General features: G+C 43.8%; 1 protein-coding gene across 6 annotated transcripts in view; it reads right to left on the bottom strand.

Annotated features, from left to right (window-relative positions):
* Positions 1–90: 90 nt before the first annotated feature.
* The window catches only part of LOC131354276 (glycerol kinase-like), a 46,317-nt gene continuing 30,899 nt past the window's right edge, over positions 91–15,508 (bottom strand). For 2 of the 6 annotated variants that reach the window (XM_058391731.1, XM_058391735.1), the window contains 6 exons: positions 8,892–8,988; positions 7,286–7,370; positions 5,840–5,960; positions 4,298–4,441; positions 2,926–3,012; positions 1,903–2,470 (listed from right to left, as the gene is read on the bottom strand). In XM_058391731.1, the coding sequence (XP_058247714.1) occupies positions 2,439–2,470; positions 2,926–3,012; positions 4,298–4,441; positions 5,840–5,960; positions 7,286–7,370; positions 8,892–8,988 (566 nt within the window). In that variant the 3' untranslated portion in view covers positions 1,903–2,438. Of the gene's footprint in view, positions 758–996; positions 1,504–1,902; positions 2,471–2,925; positions 3,013–3,052; positions 3,985–4,297; positions 4,442–5,839; positions 5,961–7,285; positions 7,371–8,891; positions 8,989–15,508 lie in introns of those variants that run through there. The other 4 variants (XR_009204730.1, XM_058391732.1, XM_058391734.1 and 1 more) reach the window with 4 other exon arrangements.

Below are 15,508 nucleotides of genomic sequence, written 5' to 3'. Positions count from 1 at the left end.
TTCAGTCCGTGATTTTTTTTTTTTTTTGTCCTGCTTTGAATCCTGGAACAGCAGGAACGGGTCAGGAATACAGTGTGTCTCGGGATTTAATATTTACTCTTGATTAATCTTTGTTTCTAATGTAATTACTTTAGAAATCTCCTTTTTTTATTACATCCTTTCCCTAAGTAAAAAATCAATAAACTAGTTGTATAGTTTACTCATTATTTTCATTCCAACATCATCTCACACTCACATCCAGAACATTCACTTCTTGTGTACTCCGAGTTTCAAACCATGTTGTCGGAGAGCACATGAGCAATAGAAAATACAAAACAATCAGTTCATGGAATAAGCAAATCAATGATTTAAGACAATTGTTCTCATTTGAATTCTCGGGCCTTATTAAATAGTTACTGATGAATGAACCTAAAGTGTGTTAAAGCAGCATTTCAGGGCAGTTCAGTAGCCTGACCACAAAAAGTTGTGGCTTTTTAATGAAACACATTTGATTGTAAATTCATAATTCATAAATAGGAGAGTTTGATGGGGCTGCTTGGATCAGAGAGAAAGAAAATGGAGACAAAGTGTAATCAGACTCGAGCACGCTTCTTCAATCAAGTACCTGAGAGGGAAAAAAAATGCACTCTGCCAATTACATGAACACTGAACACGGCACCAATCTCTACAGCCCGAGGCCACAACACTTCAGTGAGCAGCAGCATGCTTCATAAGTCACGATTCATACGTCACGCTTCATACGTCTACTTCTGATAACCTGAAAACCAGAAAGAACAGATCTGTTTCTGACTTTTGCTGGAAGTATTCTTTCTAGAAAATTCCACCTATGGTTCTGATTTGTGTGTGCAAATGCATACATGCTCTTTAAAAGATTTCTCTTTTAACAGTACATATTTATATGTTCCTAATAAACAGAACAGCTTTATTTAATTGGTTCTGTGTAGGATTGAGGATCTTATTCTGTATTTATTCATTCAATTTTATACAATAGAATACCTTTTGTTTCTTATAATACATTTCAGTAAAGGGCAGCACGGTGGCTTAGCAGTTAGCATTGGTGCCTCACAGCAAGAAGGTCCTGGGTCCGAATCCCGGGTTTGAACAGGCAGGGGCTTTTCTGTGTGGAGTTTGCATGTTCTCCCCGTGCCTGTGTGGATTTACTCCGGTTTCCTCCCACAGTCCAAAAACATGTACATTAGGTTGATTGGTAATTCGAAATTGCCCATAGGAGTGAGTTGTTGATGTTGATGTTCGTTGATGTAAGTTGATGTTCGATATTCTCTTGATAAGTTGATATTTGACTGTATATTCTCAATAAGACTGCGAAAAGCAGCCTGTGAGAAGCTTTTTTGATTTCCATCACCTTGAAAATAGAAGATTCTTGTTTTGCGTTTCGTGTTTTTTTTTAATGTGTCTCACAGCCTTTAATTGGTGTTATCGTAGCCGGTTAAGTTCTTCTGCTGTTTCATTTTGACTCGTTCAGAAATCCCTAAGCGATCTGAGCTATCAAGAAGAAACAGCACACACACACACACACACACACACACAAAACCCTTATTTTTCTACATGACACAATTCATCCAGTTATTTTTTGTGAATCTCCCAAAACACACCCAAATGTTTTGCACATGCAAATTAGCAGACGTTATTTTGCGGTCTTCGGGTCTAGACGTCTGTAATAAACTGACGAAACAGTTGGGGGAAAAAAAAATACAGTTTTCCCCTGCGAACATTTACAAGTAAAAAATACAATTGAATGTCCGAAATGTTTTAAAATAGTCATTATGGCTAAAGCCAAAGGTCAAACCAGTGTGAAGTTAAGTATGACATGACCCTCTGAGTCTAAATCATAACTGTGTTTCTTATGAATGAATGAAGAAACATCTCCAAGACCAAACACACTGAAGCTGATGAAATGATTTTGTCTTTATTTTGCAATAACAGAACTATAATTTACCAGAGAATTTAATTGCTTGTTTCAAATTGGTGTATGATGTAAAAACCAAGCCAGGTGTTTTGTTTGTTTGTTTTTTTAACCAATAAATCAAATAACCAGCTTTTTATTTAACTAATATTGATGTGCTCAGATTCCTATTGAGGAATACAACTTAATTCCATGTCAGTTTCATTCTAAAGCAGTTTTAAGTATGCGGAGTAATAAATCTGAAATCAGATATAAATTGAAATGTCTCCAGTGAAATGTAAAATGGATTAAAAGGTGTGATGTTCCACTGAACTCGAAGATTACACTGCAGCAGTGGTACTGATTTTGTGCGAAACGTCCCTGCTGCTTCGTGCCCTGTATGCTACAGGGCTGGGGTAACTCAGATGGGTAAGGCTCTGGATCATTGAACGGAAGATTGAGGTTCAAGCCCCAGCACCTCCAAGCTGCCACCAATGGGCCCTTGATCAACCCACCCTGCTCCAGGGGCGCTGCATCATGGCTGACCCTGTGCTCTGACCCCAACCCCTAAGGATGGGATATTTGAAGAAAGAATTTCACTGTGCAGTAATGTATATGTGACAAATAAAGACAACTTCTATGCCATTCAGTTGTCTTCTCTATAAATGTGCTGTGTCCATGATAAACCGATGACCTTGTCATTGGTCCTACTTCAGCAATGTTGCATATAATTAATGCCATCGTCAAGACATACACTGACTGTCCATTTTATTGGGAACACATGTACACCTGCTCGTTCATGCAGTTAACCAATCAATAGGTGTACTTTCAATGTCTTTTGTTTCATTGAGTTAAATCTAGTACATCTGTAATTTTACACAAGAGCAAATAACATACTGTTTATCTCAGAAGTAATGCAAGTACTGTAAGGTGATACAATTTTGAATCATTTGACACTTAAGTGACATTGCACAGGGTGTGTGTGTGTGTGTGTGTGTGTGTGTGTGTGTGTGTGTTTTCACCGTTCTCGTTGGACAGAGGATCCACAGTCTCCCAGTTCATGGCTTTCTGGACAGCTTTCTTCCATCTTGTGTATCGGAATTCACTCTCTGCTCAAACATAATATATATATATATATATATATATTAAACTCTTCCTCATCAGCTGTAGCGCCTTATGAAACTTGTACTGATTTTAATTTGGAGATTTGCTATTTTAACCGATTGTTGCACTATTAGCATGAGAAAAGGTCCAATCACATGACACACAGACAGTTTTCTCCATCAGAGCAGGATTATGTGTGAAGTGGATGATTGCAGCTAAATAATGGCTCGTTCATTTTACACGCAAATTTTTGCTAAAGGCAGAAGTGAACTGTAAACCCACACACACACGTCACTTTAAATATCAGGATCAATCATGCTGTTGATTGGAAGATGGCTGGTTTAGTCACAGGAGGTGTGTGATTATATTAATAAATGCAGTATGTGTATAGCTATGTTTGTGTCAGTTTGATTTGTTTTCTTTTATAGAGATATATTTGTCTTTTTTATCCATCTTGATAAATTCTTTCATTTCAGTGAACAGCTGCAGATCTTTACATGACAACATTTGTACATGACTAGATATAAAATGTCTCAGATGAAACTCCAGACAGGTTAAAAGTGCTTATTGTATTTACAGCATATTTTAAACAAATAGCCGTAAGTTTGTGGACACCTCACCGTCACACCCATATGTGGTTCTTCCCCAAATTGTAGCTACTCAGTCTACAGAATGTCTCTGTATGCTGTAGCTTTATAATTTCCCTTCACTAGAACTACAAACTAGCTTGACAATATCCCTGTGCAAAAAGCCGCTGAGCTCCATGAAGACATGGTGTGGAGGTTAAGGTTGGCGTGGAAGAACTGGAGTGTCCTGCACTGAACCCTGTCTCTGACTCAACCCGACTGGACACCTTTGGGATGAACTGGAACACCGACTGAACCCCAGACCTCCTCACTCTTACATCATCAGTGTCTGATCTCACTAATGCTCTTGTAGCTGAATGATCACTAATCCCCAAAGACACACTCCAACATCTAGTGGAAAGAAGAATGGAGCTTATAATAACAGTGAATCTGGAATGAGATGTTCAACATGGACATGTGGATGTGATGGTCAGAGACTGCATAAACTTTTGGCCATATAGTGTAATTGTCAGATTTGGGCACACTAGTGAGAATTAATCAGGCTATTGTTCTGCTAGGAAAGCAAAAGGAAAAATTAAAAGGGGGATGGATGGATGGATTCTAAGGGAAATGTTTTCTTTTAATGAATAAATCCTTTGTCCATTTAAGCCATGAAGTAGTCTTTAAATAAAGGAAATAAAGGGCTGATCCTCTCAGCTCTCACCTTCTGGTTTGATTTGAGGTTGGTATTTCTCAGAGGTCACACAGGTCATGTCTTCAGGATTTACCTTCCACACATTGACCCCTTCAGCTGCTCCAGCAGCCATCGCTGCCCCCAGGGCAGTGGTCTCAGACATGTAGGGTCTCACTACACAGGAGAAATCCTCAGTTAGACAGGAACACGTATCAAGCCCGAAAGGAACATCTCACACTGGAGATGGGTGAAAGGACATAAATATGAATCGCAGGAGTTGCTTAAAAGTAACTTTTTGATAATAGTTTTCTTTAGAGGCTACAAAATTGAAATTGTAAAAGTTCATTAATGCTGTAAAATCACTAAAAACATACATTTTCAGTGTTACTTTTTCATTTGAATCATACTTTTGTTCTCCAGAACATTTTACCAGTCATTTCTCCATGATAAATAAAACTATCACTGTTATTGCTTATTTTTATGAAAGTAGACAAATATCCCATATACATAAGATCATGGTTCTGTAGTGAATCAGGAAGTAAGAGTCTAATATATTTTTTTAATCTGTCATAGATTTTACATCATCTGTAAAAAAATATTGAAAAGACATACAAAATCTTTAAAGGACCAGAAAGGTCAAACAGAGGTCATGACATCCTTCAACCCACCATGATCCCTCAGGAAAATAAAGTACATATAAATGGAGTAAATGGCTAAATAAAATTAATAATAACTTAATATATTCCATATAATATTTTTTATTTGTAAGCAACAAATGTGCTTACAAATAGCAGACACCACAGGGCTTTTTTGAATTTTATGCACACACACACACACATACATACATACATATATATATATATATAAGGCTGGCTTGTGTGAGCCGATCCAACAGACAAGCTACTTAGGTGGTCATAATGTTATGCCTGGTCAGCATTAACTTCTTCAGCAGTTTGAGCAACAGTAGCTCGTCTGTTGGATCGGATCACACGGGCCAGCCTTCTCTCCCCACGTGCATCAGTGAGCTTTGACCATCCATGACCCTGTCGCCGGTTCACCACTGTTCCTTCCTTGGACCACTTTTGATAGATACTGACCACTGCAGACCGGGAACACCCCACAAGAGCTGCAGTTTTGGAGATGCTCTGATCCAGTGGTCTAGCCATCACAATTTGGCCCTTCATCAAACTCACTCAAATCCTTACTCTTGTCCATTTTCCCTGCTTCTTTTCTTACATAGACTACAGGACATGATTTGACTTGATTAATTCATTCATTCGATTAAACAGAATTAAGAGCATCACCATTTAAAAGATTTACATTTACATGACTGACAAGTAAAAAATAGTCTAATTATTGTGTGTAAAAATAAACAAACAAAGAACAACACAGTGATGTAGTTTCCATGTTTACAAAATGTGGACATAGTCCCAGCTCACACTGCCTGGTCCCAGTGTGTCTGGAGAGCGCTCCTCTTCATGTTAACACACTCTGGTGGTCTAGTTTCTCCTCTTTAGATACAGACCACAAGCATTTTTATTGAATTATACACACACACACACACACACTTACCAACAGGGATACAGAGGATATCAGCCTGTAGTTGCATTAGTAATTTGTTAGCCGTCATTCCTCCATCTACTTGTAACTGAGTAAGTGAAGCACCACTGTCTCGATTCATCGCATCCAAAACCTGGAGGAAATCATTTTAATCAAAAACAAGTAGCTGTGTTCATTATGCAGTGAAAAACCCCGCAGTTCCACATTCTAATATCCTCACAGCAGCCATTCACTCATTTCCTCATTAAATCATCTCAATTTCTGCATCATTAGCTTCTTCCTGTTTTTTTTTTTTAAGTTCCTCTTCCCTGTGCTACTGGAAACAAAAGGCACCACACAGTTTAGTTCTCACATCCTCTTTTTTATCTAAACAGTTTGAGATGACTGACACTGTGCATTGGGGGATTCTAGAGTTGTATCACTAGGCCCCATAAGAATTTTACTAAAGTACAAAAGTAGAACTAGTTTTGGTACTTCCTTAGAAGCTAACGTTATCAATTAAATCTGTGCCAAGCAAATCAGATCTTAAAAACAGGATGTCCTCATTCGATTAAATCCAAAATCCAAAACTACTCGTCGACACAGTGATGAGCATTAACCTGGTAGTAGTTTCCTCTCCTCAACTACAGTGTCATAGTATGAATTAAAGTTTGACTGCAAGTTGAGATTTTCATATGGACAAATGAAGGGAGGAGGAGCACAATGGCCAGGGTACAGTGAGGCGGTGGGATACAGTGGGTGGGTGGCACACATCAAGGGGGCATAGCCCAGTGAGGGGGCTGAGTACAAGAAGGAGGCAGAGCACAGCAGGCAGAGGAGGAAAGTCACAGTTTGAGGGTGGAGCACATTGTAGGGGTGGAGCACAACAAAGAAGTGGAGCACAACGAGGGGGCATGGCACAGTTGGATATTTTCTCTTCAGCTGACATTACAGTCATGCTTAAAAAAAAACCTCAAATCACACAAACAATAATATTCAGTGAATAGAAAATATTATTTTCAGATGTAATCTACCTCATCAGATAATGATTTCTCATGAAGGTTTTACTGAAACTCGTGCCCCAGTATCTAGTGATGCCCCGTGGTGCATGATGGTGCTGCTGTAGCCCATCTGCATTACTGTGCTTTTTTGTTCAACACGATTGTAAAGAGTGCTTCTTTAAATGACCGCAAACTTCCTCAGAGTTCAAACCAGTCTGTTTGCCCTCCTCTGACTTCTCTCATTAAAACTGTATTTCTGCCCACAGGCTTGTGTGTGAAAATCCCAGGAGATCAGAGATATAGAAACACTCAAACAGCGCATCTGACTAACAGAGATCACAGTTCTCCCCTTCTGAGGTTTGATGTGAGTTTTAACTGAAGGTCCTGACCTGTAGCTGCATGATTTTATGCTGCTGCTACATCATATGTTGGTAATAAAGTGGCATACTGCATATAAATGTGGGTTTGTTTGTGTTACCTCTCGTGTTTGAAAGCACACTGCCTCCAGTGCTGCGAAAGCCAAGTGGCTCCTGTTTGTGAACTGTGTCAGGCCACAGATAATCCTTAAAGGAATGGAATGAAATTGAAATAAATCATTTAAACACTGAGATTTCTTACACAATAACAACAACGAAGATAGCATTTTAAATCTCATTTGCATAGCTTTAAACATGATCTAGATTAGTTCATGTTGTTAGTGTTATATTTTCTGCGTCCTTTCCTGTCTCTATGTAAATGAAAATATTAATTAGCATTGTAGTTATGATGTAGGATCTATAACAAGTATTGGTGGAAAAGATTTTGTGTATAAAAAAAAAAGAAATGCTATCCATTTTAAAGATGTTCGTCGTTTTCAGGATTTATCGCTGTCATATATTTATTAAAGCAGTACACACTGAACACACTGTGTTTGTGACTCGACGCTCACGCAGTAATCACACTCATCCATCATGCTCCCTGCTTGAGCTGGAGTGTGAAGCTAAATTTGATGTAAGAGTATGTTGTACATTTAAGTGACTGATGAAGAAAAACCAGATCACACGAGTGCACTCAGGCTTTTGAATCTGACTGCACACAAAAAAACTGCCAGGAAAACAGATCTGATGAAAGCTAAATAATGCAGGGTGTCAGGGAGGCTGGTAGAAATGGGATAACAGGGCTGAGCCAGAGAGCTGTCTTTCATAGATGAAAAGACATACTGAGTTTCATTTTTCACATCCTTATCAGAGAAATGAGAAATGCCCTATAATGGATTATTCTGGACTTCGGTCACGGGTGTAATGAATGTGAAAGAAGTGAATTATTCACAATATATCACCATTTTCACCCAAAATCCCTTTTGTCAAATGAACAAAAAGTAGATAGACTAAGCACGCATTATACAAATGAAGAAGAAAGCGTGCAAATGGACGGACGACAGAACTATAAGTTCAGTGTTTTTCTGTTTAAATGAATGAAATTCTTTATCATAATTTTCTGTATTGACAGGAAACATGGCATAAACCCAGTAGAGTATTGATGTGTGTGTGTGTGTGTGTGTGTGTGTGTGTGTGTAAACACCATTATCCTCATCACTCCATCAGGCTGTGCTGACCTTTGTTTTGCTTTCCTTAGAACAAAGAAATAACCTTTTAGTAGTATATTTCTAACACCGGGGGGAGGGAAAAGGGCTCAGTAAATGCCATACTTATGAAAATCTGAAAATATTCTATGCCATGTTTTAGCCTCTAATATGTATATGTTAAATACGTACACACAACAGGAGGACTGTTATCCGTGTATTTAAGTAATATTACATTTCTCTGTGTACCTTAAGGGTCTGTGTACTGAAGAACCAGCTAGAAGAGTTTTTCCAGTAAATGCATTTAATCAGTCCACTAGCAGCTTAAAAAAACAAAGCTAAAAGAATATATGATGTGTCATGCCCTAAAGGCACAACTGAATAAAACTTTATTTAAATCCAGTGGCCTGTTTGGTTTATCGATTAAAGATGCTCTGTTTATTCAGTTGAAATTTAATTTAGGCATTTCTTTTGCTTCATAATAAATATAAAGTATGTAGTTATTAATGTTAATGTTACTTACCCTCGAGCACTAGGTTCCCAGTAAGGAGCGTAAAGCCCAGAAAATGCTGGAACAAAATAACAGCCATAGGACGTCCCAGCTGCCGCCGCCAGCTTTTCTGTTAAAAATATATTGGAAAAATTGGCAAAGAAATGCTCAACATTATTTGCCAATAAATCCCCAAAACCATGCGACTGGATGTCACAGATATTTGGGACGCTTCCCTGCCAGACCACCGGAGGGGAAATCTTCAAAAAAAAGATTTGGGTTTTGAGTGTGAGTTTTGCATCCTAGTTATGTTCTGCTTCCTGGTTTTTGTGACCTAGTTCTATGTCACAGTCTAGTTGTTTTCGTTCTTTATTAAAAGGAATTCTGCCCTTGTATCCATCTTCACCTTCAATTTGTGTCCCTGGAAATATCCACACAGTGGATTCATACATTAAAATATTAAAAGTCAGTGGCGGGCCGTGCATTTCACACCTAGGGCTTCACCGGTGTCCTTCCTGAATTAATCCACCTCTATAGTGGTATCATTATGACGCCACGGCAATAGATACTAATCAACCGTTAAATAGCAAAGTAAAAAAGGAATTAGGTTACAGTATTTAACTGTCAGGGGTGGCAGGTGAGGACCCAAATGCAGAACACAGTCCGAGTTCAAAACTTAGAGTCTTTATTAAGAACGGCACAAAAAATGGCAGAGTTCTCAAAAGAAACTGAAAAAACCAGGATACAGCAGGCTGGTAGAATCAGTAAAAGAAACAACCACCTACAGTCCAATAATCCACAATCCAGAGAACAGGTTAAACGTAGGACAGGCAGAGTCATTAACAGCATACAGTCCAATAATCCACAATCCAGAGAACAGGTTAAACGTAGGACAGGCAGAGTCATTAACAGCATACAGTCCAATAATCCACAATCCAGAGAACAGGTTAAACGTAGGACAGGCAGAGTCATTAACAGCATACAGTCCAATAATCCAAAATCCAGAGAACAGGTTAAACGTAGGACAGGCAGAGTCATTAACAGCATACAGTCCAATAATCCACAATCCAGAGAACAGGTTAAACGTAGGACAGGCAGAGTCATTTACAGCATACAGTCCAATAATCCAAATACAGAGAACAGGTTAAACGTAGGACAGGCAGAGTCATTTACAGCATACAGTCCAATAATCCAAAATCCAGAGAGCAGGTTAAACGTAGGACAGGCAGAGTCATTGATTGAAGGAAGGCAGAGACAAACCAGGCAGACAGGAACTGAAGAAAAGGGCAGGATGCTGTCTCAGAAGCTCAAGGCTGACTGAAGAGACCATCTGGCAAGGAGCATGGACTGCTCGCTAGCTTATATAGGACAGAGGAGCATAAAATGGCGGAAACCGGAAATGAGATCGCGAAACCGGAAGTTGCGTCCCGGAACCAGAAGTAGCAACATGGAACCCGGAAATGCATGCCTGACAGTACCCCTCCCTCCACGGGGCGTCTCACGACGCCCCTCCTGGTTGATCAGGGTGCTCGCGGTGGAACTGGGAAACAAGGTCAGGATCAAGGATGTGACGTGCGGGCACCCAGGAGCGTTGTTCAGGGCCGTAGCCCTCCCAGTCGACAAGATACTGGAGACCTCTACCCCGACGTCTGGAGCGTAGAAGGCGGCGAACTGTATAAACAGGGCCTCCATCAATGACCCAGGCGGGAGGAGGGGGTCTGGTGGAGGGAACCAGCGAACAGGCTCGGACAGGCTTGAGTCTGGAGACATGGAACGTAGGGTGGATGCGAAGGGCCCGGGGAAGCTTGAGTCGGACGGATACTGGATTGAGCACTTTAGAGATTGGGAACGGACCAACAAAGCGAGGAGTGAGCTTCCGACAGGCGACTTTCAGGGGCAGATCCCGAGTGGACAGCCAAACCCGTTGGCCAACATGGTAAGGGGGTGCCGGGTGGCGCTTACGATTGGCCCATCGAGCATAGCTTTTGGATGAGCAGAGAAGTACTAAGCGGGTCCTCCTCCAGACCCGTCGACACCGTTTAACCAGAGCGAGGGCAGAGGGAACCGAGGCCTCTAATTCTTGGGAAGAGAACAGAGGTGGTTGATAGCCGTAAGCGGCCTGGAAAGGGGAGAGGCCTGTGGCTGCCGAGGGAAGAGAGTTGTGGGCATATTCGACCCAAATGAGGTTGGATGACCAGGATGTAGGGTCTTCAGAACAGATGATTCTGAGCCCAGTCTCCAACTCTTGGTTTAAACGCTCCGTCTGGCCGTTGGTCTGCGGGTGGAAGCCAGATGAAAGGCTAATGGAGGTACCCAGGAGGTGACAGAACTCCTTCCAGAATCTCGAGGTGAACTGTGGCCCCCGGTCAGACACAATATTGCGAGGCAACCCGTGTAAGCGGAAGACATGTAATAGTAGCATCTGGGCAGTCTCCTTGGCGGAGGGAAGCTTGGCCAAGGGCACGAAGTGGACCATTTTCGAGAATCGGTCCACCACCGTAAGGATGGTAGTGTGGCCGGCAGAAGGAGGTAGTCCGTTGACAAAGTTCAGGGAGATATGGGACCAAGGTCGTCTGGGGGTCGGAAGGGGGCGCAGGAGCCCGGCTTGTGGGGTCCTGGACGATTTCTGCTGAGCAAAGGTGGGGCAGGCTGCCACAAATCTCTGGATATCGTGCTTGAGTGATGGCCACCAGAAACGCTGTTGGAGAGTAGATAAGGTACGGGAAACCCCGGGATGACAAAAGAGGCAGCTGCTGTGGCACCACTGGATGACCTGAGACCTAAGGTGATCAGGGACAAAGAGTCTGTTCCTGGGGCAGTTGCCTGGAATCTGTATCCCTGCGATGGCCTGCTGCACTCTCCTTTCGATCCCCAGATGAAGAGCACGGATGGTTACCGACGAAGGGAGGATGTGTTCGGGAGCTGGGTCATCCTCATCGGGGGTGAATAGTCGTGAAAGGGCGTCCGGTTTACCATTCTTAGAACCAGGGCGGAATGAGAGGGTGAAGTTAAAACGCCCAAAGAACAGCCCCCAACGAGCCTGTCGAGGATTGAGTCGTTTGGCTGTCTGAAGGTATTCAAGATTTCTGTGGTCAGTCCATACAATGAAAGGCTGCTCAGTGCCCTCCAACCAGTGGCGCCACTCCTCCAGGGCCAGTTTCACAGCCAGAAGCTCCCGTTCACCGATGGCATACTTCTGTTCAGCTGGGGAAAGGCGGTGAGAGAAAAAGGCACAGGGGTGGAGTCGATTGTCCTTAGAAGCCCTTTGAGACAGGACGGCCCCCACCCCACAGTCAGATGCATCCACCTCCACCACAAACTGGCGCGATGGGTCCGGAAGAATCAGGACAGGAGCAGTAGTGAAGAGCTTCTTAAGTTGGGCAAAGGCTAGCTCAGCCTCTGGAGTCCATGAAAAGGGGTGTAGCGAGGAAGTGAGTCAGTGCAGGGGTGCCGCAACGGCACTGTAACCTCTGATGAACTTCCGGTAGAAATTAGCGAACCCCAGGAAACGCTGGAGCTGCTTACGGCTTTCAGGGCACTGCCAGTCCCTCACAGCCTCCACCCGCCTGGGATCCATCTGTATGCTACCGGCCGAGAGTACGAAACCCAAAAACGTGGTGCTGGAGGTGTGGAATTCACACTTCTCGGCTTTCACATACAGACGGTTCTGAAGCAGGCGACGGAGCACCGACCGGACATGGTGAACATGCTCCTCTAGGGAGTGGGAGAAGATGAGGATGTCATCCAAGTACACAAAGACAAACTGGTTTAGGAAGTCCCGGAGGATGTCGTTGACCAGGGCTTGAAATACAGCAGGGGCATTAGTGAGCCCGAATGGCATTCATAATGGCCTGTTGGGGTGTTAAATGAAGTCTTCCATTCGTCACCCTCTCGAATACGCACCAGATGATAGGCGTTGCGGAGATCGAGTTTGGTGAAGACAGTGGCTCCCTGGAGGAGTTCGAAAGCGGTAGACATGAGGGGTAATGGATAACAGTTCTTGGTAGTAATGGCATTAAGCCCACGGTAGTCGATGCATGGACGCAAGGACCCATCCTACTTCCCTACAAAGAAGAACCCAGCCCCAGCAGGTGAGGAAGATGGACGAATGATCCCAGCCGCGAGGGAATCTTGAATATATTGGGTCATAGCCTCTCTTTCGGGTCCCGAAAGCTGGTAGAGCCGACCCCGAGGAGGGGTAGTGCCAGGCAGGAGGCCTACCAGGAGGTCAATAGCACAGTCATATGGGCGATGAGGGGGTAAAGAGGAGGCTCTGACCTTGCTGAATGCCATCCCCAGGTCATGATAATCGGAGGGTACTGAGCTGAGGTCAGGGGGTGGTTCGTCCATGTCAGACACCTTGGTAGGAGGTACAGATCCTAGGCAATGGGCTAGGCAGTAGGTCCCCCAATCCAGAATACGGCCGCTGGTCCAGTCCACGTGAGGATTGTGCTTCCGGAGCCATGGAAAGCCCAACATAACAGGGGCAAATGGTGAAGGGATCAGAAGAAAAGACAACCACTCTTGGTGATGTTCAGAGGGGCGAGAACAGAGGCACCGTCTCAAGGCCTAGTTGTTTAGCCAGGTCTTGATCCATAAATTCAGCGTCGGCTCCGGAGTCCACAAAGGCAGATAGGTCGTAGCCCCGCTGGTCAACTGAGATGTGGATCTTGAGCAGTGGCTTGGAAGGGACTGATGGTCGTAGACTCGCCGCTGGCCCCTCTTTCAGCGACGAGCCCGGCCTTTTACTGGACAGGAAGCGGCAAAATGTCCAGCCTCTCCACAGTACAGGCATAGTCCTGAGGCCCGACGCCTGTCCTTCTCAGCAGGGGATAAGTGACGACGACCGATCTCCATGGCATGGGAGAGAGGAAGGCTCCTGGATGCAGAGACAGGGAGGGTAGGAGAAGGCGGGGGCGAGAGACAGTGGGTCGGTAGTTGGGTTGTCCAAGACGTCGGGCTGACCTTTCAGTTTGTCGTTTCCGAATGCGTCGATCGATGCGGGTAGCCAGGGCGATCAGGTCATCGAGGTCGGCTGGTAGCTCCCGGGCAGCGAGCTCATCCTTAATCTCAGAAGCCAGCCCGCGATAGAAGGCATCGTAGGTGGCATTCCACGCGCTGTCGATGGCAAATGTGCGGAAATCCACCGCATATTCCGCCACGGTTAGGCTCCCTTGTGAGGCTTCAAAGAGGGAGCGTGCCGCATCCTGCTGAGGAGCAGAGGTGTCAAAGACCTTGCGGAGTTCATTGGAAAAAAACTCAAAGGAGGAGCAGAGTACAGACTGACGTTCCCACTCGGCGGTTGCCCAGAGCTTGGCCTTGCCTGACAACAGGGAGATGACATAGGCTACCTTGGAGTGGTCTGATGGGAAGGAAGAGGGTTGAAGTTCAAAGATCACTGAGCATTGCATCAGAAATGCACGGCATAGTCCTGGTTCACTGGAGAAGCGCTCGGGGTAAGGCAGGTGTGGCTCCCGGAGATGACCTGGTGAGCTCGTGGGTGTCATTGTCACCGAGGGAGCTGAAGAGGGTGGAGTGACTGAAAGCTGATTCATGCGACGGATCAGTTCGTGTGTAGCCGAGGCGAGATCCTGGAGACGACGTTCGTGAGAGGTGGAGGTCTCAGATAAGGAGCTTAGAAGGGCTTGCATGTTCTGTGGCTCTGCTGGGTCCATGTTGGCCAGATGGTACTGTCAGGGGTGGCAGGTGAGGACCCAAATGCAGAACACAGTCCGAGTTCAAAACTTAGAGTCTTTAATAAGAACGGCACAAAAAATGGCAGAGTTCTCAAAAGAAACTGAAAAAACCAGGATACAGCAGGCTGGTAGAATCAGTAAAAGAAACAACCACCTACAGTCCAATAATCCACAATCCAGAGAACAGGTTAAACGTAGGACAGGCAGAGTCATTAACAGCATACAGTCCACTAATCCAAATACAGAGAACAGGTTAAACGTAGGACAGGCAGAGTCATTTACAGCATACAGTCCACTAATCCAAATACAGAGAACAGGTTAAACGTAGGACAGGCAGAGTCATTTACAGCATACAGTCCACTAATCCAAATACAGAGAACAGGTTAAACGTAGGACAGGCAGAGTCATTTACAGCATACAGTCCAATAATCCAAATACAGAGAACAGGTTAAACGTAGGACAGGCAGAGTCATTTACAGCATACAGTCCACTAATCCAAATACAGAGAACAGGTTAAACGTAGGACAGGCAGAGTCATTTACAGCATACAGTCCACTAATCCAAATACAGAGAACAGGTTAAACGTAGGACAGGCAGAGTCATTGATTGAAGGAAGGCAGAGACAAACCAGGCAGACAGGAACTGAAGAAAAGGGCAGGATGCTGTCTCAGAAGCTCAAGGCTGACTAAAGAGACCATCTGGCAAGGAGCATGGACTGCTCGCTAGCTTATATAGGACAGAGGAGCATAAAATGGCGTAAACTGGAAATGAGATCGCGAAACCGGAAGTTGCGTCGCGGAACCGGAAGTAGCAACATGGAACCCGGAAATGCATGCCTGACATTTAACCTCACAAGGAATAGTCAATTTTATTACAGTCTGCCTTGAAAATGCATTTGTAAGGATGTCTGTGACCAAATCGATTCTGTCAGCCACTGTGAGTTAAAATATTTTA

This window comes from Hemibagrus wyckioides, linkage group LG06 (assembly GCF_019097595.1).
Source record: "Hemibagrus wyckioides isolate EC202008001 linkage group LG06, SWU_Hwy_1.0, whole genome shotgun sequence".
NCBI lineage: Eukaryota > Metazoa > Chordata > Actinopteri > Siluriformes > Bagridae > Hemibagrus > Hemibagrus wyckioides.
This window is presented reverse-complemented; position numbering and strand designations above follow the sequence as displayed.